This window comes from Myotis davidii, unplaced genomic scaffold, assembly GCF_000327345.1.
Source record: "Myotis davidii unplaced genomic scaffold, ASM32734v1 scaffold214, whole genome shotgun sequence".
NCBI classification, from domain to species: domain Eukaryota; kingdom Metazoa; phylum Chordata; class Mammalia; order Chiroptera; family Vespertilionidae; genus Myotis; species Myotis davidii.
The window spans coordinates 898,991-907,930 of NW_006285782.1; the positions used below are offsets into that span (position 1 = coordinate 898,991).

Sequence of the window (8,940 nt, forward strand, 5' to 3'; positions counted from 1 at the left end):
GAAAGAGGAAATGGAAGAACTCAGACTTTCATGCTTTTCTCTCAAAATTATCACACTTACCTACACACACCACGCTGACATGGTTCCTCTGTCTCAAATTATACCATGGGAGAAAACCCAGGTTAGTAAAGGGGGTGGCACCTTCCTACATGTAATGAAACACATACAACCCCCCCCACACACACACACACAAATACCCATCAAAAACATTAAGACACCTTATAGAAAAATAAGAAAAACTTTCCATTTTAGTTGCAATTTGACCTGAATTTATACACCATACTTTACTCCCAGCCTATGATTCTATCAGAATCGCCAGGCAGAGTTCAACCTTCTTGCTTAAGAAGCCTTTCAAAGACTTAACCTGCACACTTGCAAAGGGTTCCCACCAGTCCTGCTCCAGGACTCAGCTCACAGAGACCACTGCCTCGTTCCCAACAAGCTGGAGGAAGTCCAGCCCAGTGTCACCAGTGTCTCACTTCACTTGGTCACTCAGTTGTTCCTGACGATGATGCCAGGAGCGTCTGGCTGACTGAAAAGTGGAACGTGACAGACCAAAGCATGAGGACACGAGACAATGGTTGTATGGCAGAGAATCATCAGAACAACAACAAAACGGATAGTCTTGTGCAAGACCATGGATATAAAACGAGTAGCTCTGGGACTCAATAAACAAGTACAGTACTGTGTATTTTGGTAAACAAATGGTTGTTCAATAGTAGATAACTATTCTTTTTTCTAATTCAGGGTTGAGAGGTTTGTGTTCAGAGTCTACACATGTTGGTCTGTAAAGCCCCTCCTCTGAGGATTCTCTGGTACGTGGTGGTTCAGCGCAGGGGTAATTCTCATTAACAGAGAGAAATGGCAGCCAGACCTGAGCCAGACCCTGGTCTCCCAGGCAGGCCTCAGTTCTTCTTGTCCTTCTGAGGCTGGCTTCTTGTGATCCCCAGGTTGTTCCACACCTCTGTGTACATGAGCGTCCCAATGAAGACACACAAGGTGCCCAGCCAGTGCCACACAGTGAAAGGGTTCTGGAAGTACAAGATGGAGATGATGAGGCTCACAAACTTGCGTAGAGTCACAACGAGTGTGACGGTGAGGGAGGTGCATTCTGTGGTGAGAATAAAGACACCCCGAATGCACACGTACCTGGAGAGACAGGGTTAAGGTCGTTTTCTGACTACTGAGAGATCAGCTGGGGAGCACTTTCTGGCATGGCTCTTGGCTTAAATGTTCATATTCTAAGAACCAGAAAACTCAGGGGTTGGCTATGGCGGCTCCTTGGTAGAACATTCTGCAGATTCCTATCCTGCCATTCCAATTGTGGGTCCCAACTCAAACTGCCTAAAACCTCCCATCATTCTTATTCTGGATTCTTCCCACAGTTTACAGTGAAGGTCACCACCCAAGGAATGACAGAGGTTAACACTCTCAGTAAAGGTCGTCACACCTACCTCTACTTGATCTGGTCCCCAGTCCTTCCACCCCTTCTCCAAAAAAGAACTCTGTAAGGCAAATCTATGAGGTGAAGTGAGAGGAATGAAGTCAATCCCATCTGTTCCAAAGACTTCACAGTTTTTATAATGGACTTAAGGTCGTTCGAAAGAAGCATTATTTTAGTTTTAATTCACTTGGAATTTTTCAGAATTTTGTGGCAGCTTGTGAAATGTCCCAGAGTACTACAAAACTCCAGGTAGAAATCACAGAGCATGCATGTCATATACTCATTCTTAATCACCCACTGACTTCTACCCCTGCACCCCAAGCACCTCCTTCACAGTGCCCTGTGCCCTGCTGACCTCGGCTCCCACTGTCATCTCTTTGGCCCTCGACAGGGAGCTCAATGGATGGGCCTTTCTCCTCCTGCAGAACAGATCAAAGCAGAAATGAAACTCATGTCACTGAACTGTCAGGGGATGAACAATCCCATGCCAAAGGAGACCATGCGGCAGAGGAGTGCGAAGGATACTGAGTGATGACATTCATGAGGAGGTAGAACCACATGATGGGCATTGCCACACCAACAACCGGAACTTGATATAATTCTGCAAAGATTAAGAGGGGAGATAGCTGTATTACTTTTAACAGGTAAAGTTTTCATCTTTTTGAACAAACTGAACATAACAGAGATAATGATATTATTTCCCTTGCAATTAGATTTGGACCAAACACCACTTTATTTGCCCTTGATTCCAAGCTGTATCAGCCTCAAGAGTCCTTGAATTGCTTTCTTAAAACAAATGAGAATTTATCTTAAGTTTAAAATAAACTCTACCATTCACCTAAACAGGACTCCACTTTACAGAGAAAGGCTGTGAATCACAGAGAAGTTCAAATGATGTGGTCTTAACAACTCAACACAGAGAAAAGACAACCAGTAACTAAATGTCATTTGGGAAATACTGTCAATCCTACTAGTAATCAAATAATTCTAAAATTTACAAATAATATTCTAATCTGGCAAGGTAAAATTGGAATTGGCAGCCATTCAGCTGATGGTAGTATAAATTGATTTTTAAAAAATCAATTTCACAATTCTTATTAAGGGGTCATAAAAGTGTTGATACCCATTCTTAGGAAAAACTCTGAATTAATCTAAATGTCCAATGATAGAGCAATGGCTGTGCAAAGGTGCTTTGACTAGCTGAGGCATTGTATGTACATTCTATTTAAAATATAAGGATTATATATAGTCACACACAAAAACTAAGAATGAAAGTGAAAAAGTATAAATTTTATCTACACAAGGGTTACAACGATGTAAGAATTTATGTAAATGGTGTCTGGAAGGAAACTGGTAAAATGAAATTAGCTGATGTATAGAGTGATGGAAGTTATTAAACTTCTTTTTAACGACATTCTTATGTTAGTTTTATATAAGAGGTTTGCACAGTGAACATCTGAGAGGAAACAAAATGCCCATGATTAACAAGAATAAGGACATAATAACCCTCTCAGGGTCGCTTCTTTTATATCGCTAACTTGCTTTTGGAGTTTGAAATATACAGCATAACTTAGGAAATTCCAAAGGTGATGCTGAGTTCTGGTTAGGAAAAGAACATTAATTTTCTTTTGCAAGAAAATTAAAAGCCATCTAGATAAAGAGATAACTGTATGTCTAGACTAGTGAGAAATCCCAATAATCTGGTATTCTATTGTCTTTGAAACACTCAGCAAGTATTGAAATGAAAAGAAAGTTAACAAATGTTATTACTATTTAATAACTTTAGAGATCCACTGTATCAATTGCTGAGGAAAGAGATAGTATTACCTACAACATTTAGATGGATATTTGGCTCTCTTAGAAAAATCAAGGATAATAGGTTCCAGATGCTAAGACTCAAGAAGAGAAAAAAAATGTAAATTTAACTTAGGGATGATCTTGAAAAAGTTAAAGGCAGATTCTAAAAAGTAAAAATGTATAAGTACCCAGCACTGCAACTTTTGGAAGAAGCATTCTAATAATTAAATCAAAATGAATCTGATAGTGTGTTTACTCAAACAGCTCTTTGCTATGCAGGGACTGTCAGAAACTCTGAAAACCATGTGTCAAAAATCAGCTGTATGTCAATCACCTCAATAAAAAAACTCAGAAATGGGTAATTCAGAGCCTTAAAAACTTAACTGGCAATTGATAGCTAATTTATTAGTCACTTTAAGAAGTAAAAGCTAATTAATACTGTAGACTTTTGAATTAATTTTGCTTATTCCTGCAAACTCTAACCTGTCACCATTTTTGCTTCCTCTTCCCCAAGGCTCCCATCTCTGCTGTGTGTTAGGACTATTTCTTTGCATTCTTGAAAAGCAAACCTTCCGCATTCAAATGCAAACACACAATTCCAAAGCAAAACAGAAAATCTGAAGATACATATTCTTATTTCTCTTGCAAATCATTGAGAAACAACTGCCAATGCTTTTGCTGCTGCAACTACTGATGAGTGGCACTATATTCCAGGAAGGTAGAATGGAGAGGGTTTAAGTGGACCAGATGACTTGCATAAAAACATCAGTGGTCAAGTCCAGAGTAAAACTGAAACTTGCCTTGGAAGCTCTCAGGCAATTCTACTGAGTAACCCCAAACTCACCAGACTTATTGAAAAGAGCTGCATGGTCATAAATGTCAGAAGCCAAGAAGATGAATCCAGGCAGTGGAAGGGCATGCTAGGGGAAGAAATATTTCACATCAAATGAAATGCAACACACAACAGAATAATGAGCAGTTTTATAAGTTGTTTGACAAGCAATCAAGAAAAGCAAATAGGACTAAGTTAAATGTATCCAGTGCTTCTAACGACCTGACACTGTCTGGCTCAATAAACCCCAAATTACGGTTCTTGCCCTTTTGGAGTTTGTGATGATCATCACACACACACAACAAAAGGGAATACACACAGTCATTGTGTCCAAAGATTTGTTATGTTTTACTAATTTTGAGAATAGTTAAGCAAATGAAATGGATTTAAAAATTATAAAGAACATGGGGCAGGTCCTGGCCGGTGCTGCTCAATGATTAGAGCGACAGCCTGAGCACCTCGATTTCCAGTCAAGGGCATGTACCTGGGTTGCGGGTTTGATACCTGCCCCAGTTGGGGCAGGTGCATGAGGCAACCGATGTGTGTCTCTCACATTGATGCCTCTCCCTCTCTCCCTCTCTCTCTCTCTCTCCACCCTCCCCCAACAATCAATGGAAAAAAATATCCTCAAGTGAGGATTAACAACAACAACAAAAGGAATGTGCAGGCAGAGTTCAGATTGTTTAGAAAAGTAGTAGGAAAAGAGATGGCGAACAATTCAATGTCAGGGAAAAAATAAATGAAGAATGAAAAGAGGTTGAATTGGAAGAAGAAACAACAGATAAGCAAAGATTAATATACTTGACACCAACTCACCACCACAACAATTGAATAAGGAATCATGGCTAACATTTACTCAGAAGTCATTATGTGCCGCTTACTGTTCTAAAAGAAAGATGTGAGCCAAATGGCGTGTGTATTTTTACATTCCCAGGCACGTACTCTAGCTCCAACTAATAAGCCAAACTGCTTGTCTGCAGCTTCAGTACAAAAAGTTGGCAGTGAAGGAATCCCCGAGTTACCAAACCTCACCATGACCTTGAGGGGCTGTGCTGTGGGCATTATCACAACAGGAGAGAGGGAGGAGGAAGAGGCCCTAGACCAGTGGTCGGCAAACTCATGAGTCAACAGAGCCAAATATCAACAGTACAATGATTGAAATTTCTTTTGAGAGCCAAATTTTGTAAACTTAAAACTATATAGGTAGGTACATTGTTATTAACTTAATTAGGGTACTCCTAAGGCTTAGGAAGAGCCACACTAAGGGGCTCGCGAGCTGCAGTTTGCCGACCACGGCCGTAGACCAGCAGTTTAAAACAAAGAAGCTGAAGCGTATATTATTGCTATTTAAACTCTCCATAAAATGACTGAAGCCCATCTGGGGGCCTCCTCTCACCCGTCTTCCCCAACCTTCTCAAAGGCCTGCCTGCACATATTCCCCTGGGCATGCAGTTTTTGTAGCTTCGTTTCCTTTTCCAGGTTTCCAGATTGGCCTGAACCTGGGTGCATCTGCAGGAACACGGGGTGCAGGTTCCTGGTCTGCCCGGTGGCTCCTGGTGAGCAGACATGTTCACGCAGACTGGCTGTGACCACCTGTGTGGAGGGCTGTGGCTCAGATGCACAGCAGCAGCCTATGAAAGGCACTGCAGTCTGTGGGCCCAAAGCCGGGTGATCAACTGATCCTTCAACTCCATTAGCAGGATGGCATGTTACATTCGAAGTCACACAACAATATAATAACGCAGTCATTTTCATCCTCCCCAGGTTCAAGAAATTGCTTACATTATAAAACAAAGCCTCCTTGGAATGTTTCCCAAACTGTTTGTATAGAGTCTCTTGGAAGATGCCCATCCTCGCGGACATCAGGAGTGCGAACGTCAGTGCCCCAATCCCTGCAAAACAAAGGCCAGGTTACAAGACACCTGCATTCGCTACTCTCCAGATATTCCGTTAAAGAACATTTATTGATTATTTAAATGTACTACAAATATTACAAACTAACTGTAGAATATGCACAAAACTTTAAAAAGAAATAAAAATCAACTATAATATTACCATCCAGTCCTTGATAGTTTTCTACATCTCTCTAAGCCAGGATCATATTGAGTACACAGTTTTATGTCTTGCCTTTTTCATGATCTTTTTCTGGATTTTTCTTCAGGTCATTCATTAAAATTTTTTCAAAAGTATGATTTAATGGCCACACATTATTCTTCTCATGTGGATGTACTTAGTGTCTTACAATATGAGGATGGTTAGATTACTTCCAATTATTTCTTCATTAAAATCAATGTACATCCGTGTATGTAAATCTTTTTAAAATGTTATTTCCTTAGTATACACTCTCACAAGTGGAATTACTGAGTCAAAAGTTGTAGACATTTTAAAAACTCAATACATATACTTTTTTCCAGAAAGGCATGTCAATTTATACTGTAAACAGTTTATGTGAAAATGGTTGTCCTATTGCACCCTCAGCAGCAAAGAGAATAATCATTTATTATCTTGCCAATATAATAGATCAAAAATAAAAAGATACTGCATCTTTGATTCAAGTTGCATTTCTTTAATTATTAGACTAGTTAGAGGCTGATCATAAAATTACAGGACATTGCCCTGACCGGTTTGGTTCAGTGGATAGAGCGTCGGCCTGCGGACTCAAGAGTCCCGGGTTCGATTCCGGTCAAGGGCATGTACCTTGGTTGCGGGCACATCCCCAGTGGGGAGCGTGCAGGAGGCAGCTGATCGATGTTTCTCTCTCATCGATGTTTCTAACTCTCTATCCCTCTCCCTTCCACTGTGGGAAAAAATCAATAAAATATTAAACAAAAATTACAGGACATTAATATTTTCCTCCATAAGTGGTATGTTCAAATCCTTTGCAAATTTCTCCTAATAGATAGTGTTCTTCCAATAGCTCATGAAGATCTTTCTGTGTTAGGAATAGCAATCTAAAGGGGTGGGCGGGGTAAAGTTTTAAAGCCAAGAAGCAAGAATCCAGTTCCTTCCCTGCTGTTTCTCTTTCGCCTGGCCAGTCTAAACCTATTTGCCAGCACGGAAAGCTTCACCTCTGTATCTCACAACGGGAGGGCCAAGCACTACAGGAATCGTGTCATCACTTCCACAAAGATACACAATTCCCGGGAGATCCTGCTGACCAGTCAGGTCTGGGAACACTGCCATGTGGAACAGCTAACTTCTGAAGAAAATAAATCTAAGATTTAGCAATGGGTCCCTTGGGGACTTAGAGCCCACTGCTACAACGTGCCCTTCTGAAGAAGCCTGTGGTCAGCAGACCAGTCACAAGGAGACGGATGACAGCCAAGCACCCACAGGGTGCGGGCAGGCAGGCAGGTGCTTTTCTTCCTAGATCAGTGGCAGCAGAGAAACATGGGTCCATGTCACAGAACACACCACCATGACCTCGCCGTTTCCTTTCTGTCACTTCTTGAGCACTGTGGTTCAGACTTATGATCCCAGGTGCCTCTCTCCTGTGGCATCATTTGTTTAGCTAACGCTTCTTGCCAAGAAGCATGTCCCTTAGGAGAAAACTCAGCAAACAGAACTGCAGAGGCAATTATCATTATTGTAATTAGCATACTTGCCTAGTAACCACCATGTAAATGCCTGGAATCCTTCATTCTCACTCAAGCTGGACTGGGAAGTCTAGGGAATAAGAAAAAACATTAGGTACAGAGACCAGAACCACAAGCAATGGGCCTGGACACAAGGGAAATGTTTGCTACCTTTTTCCCTCCTCTCTTTCTATCATTAGTAAGTACCTGGTGCCTGGGCCCCATGGCAAGCAGTGAATATAAATGATTTGTGAACTGATTCTTACCACCTGCTTTGCTGACATGGAAGTGCAAATAAATATCCCCACAGAAACCAGGGCAATGGAAGCATATTTGAATATACTGTATCTGCAGAAATAAGAACAAGAACACATTAAGAAGGCACAGGTACAAATTTCCACAGGATGTTTTCAGTAGATGGTGCCTGAGAGTATAAATCACCAGCAGAGCCCATGTAAATCTGCATGTGCAAGGATCAGGGTGTCCACTGGTTGCTACACACACCCTTCCTTGGTATTGCTTAAAACAGTTTCTAAAAGTTTGTGGACCAACAGATGGTTTCATTAGGAAAAAAAAAAAAAAGACCAGACATGACATTCCATTGGTGACAGTCACATAGAACAGTTCTGACACTTTTCATTCTATCTTCTTGGCCACTTGGGCTTTATGCGGAATTTTCTTTGTACTAAGCACGATTAGTCCTTCGTTCATTGTGTTGATGAACACCTTCTCTGACAGCACTGTCCCACACAACTCTGAGGCTGGAAATGCTCCATCCTGGGCTCTCCAATGCGGTCACCACCAGCCACATGTGGCTACTGGGCAATTAAACTCTGACCAGTGAGACTGGGAAACTGAATATTTAATTTTAAGTAATTTAAATGTTAAATGTGAATAGTCACGTGTGGCTTCTGGTGACCACAAGGGACACTGAAGTTTTCAATCGATTGGCTTCATAGGTTAGGATGGATCTAAGGACTCAATGATGCTAATTCTACAGAGAGAACACTGCTGCACAGGTGGGACCCCCTACCTGGACACCTGCTTCAGGAATGCATATCATTGCCACAGAGAGAACTCAAACAAAGAAGGCCAGGAGCACGCCCCCTCTAGCAGGAGAGAAGGAATCCATGTGCCTAGCTTATAGGTGGGGCCAAGAATGTGCTTCCTATACATAAATTATAAAAGTGCATCGTTTACCTTTTCTTCAAAATGATAATCCCTAGAATCATGTTGGCAATTAGAGAACCCTGTAAAAGGAGACAAGAGGAAGTTTTAGTGCACTAGGGAAA

At 41.3% G+C, this 8,940-nt stretch overlaps 1 protein-coding gene across 9 annotated transcripts in view; it reads right to left on the bottom strand.

The window, feature by feature from the left end:
- Nucleotides 1-222: 222 nt before the first annotated feature.
- SLC35B4 (solute carrier family 35 (UDP-xylose/UDP-N-acetylglucosamine transporter), member B4) overlaps nt 223-8,940 on the bottom strand; it is a 37,862-nt gene continuing 29,144 nt past the window's right edge. Inside the window, exons 4-12 of one of the 9 annotated variants that reach the window (XM_015559408.1) lie at nt 8,849-8,898; nt 7,915-7,996; nt 7,679-7,739; nt 5,856-5,965; nt 4,086-4,161; nt 1,970-2,045; nt 1,455-1,492; nt 875-1,031; nt 223-524 (exon numbers count right to left, since the gene is read on the bottom strand). In XM_015559408.1, coding sequence (XP_015414894.1) covers nt 476-524; nt 875-1,031; nt 1,455-1,492; nt 1,970-2,045; nt 4,086-4,161; nt 5,856-5,965; nt 7,679-7,739; nt 7,915-7,996; nt 8,849-8,898 — 699 coding nt within the window. In that variant the 3' untranslated portion in view covers nt 223-475. Of the gene's footprint in view, nt 1,150-1,454; nt 1,519-1,969; nt 2,046-4,085; nt 4,162-5,855; nt 5,966-7,678; nt 7,740-7,914; nt 7,997-8,848; nt 8,899-8,940 lie in introns of all 9 variants that reach the window. The other 8 variants (XM_015559410.1, XM_015559404.1, XM_015559407.1 and 5 more) reach the window with 8 other exon arrangements.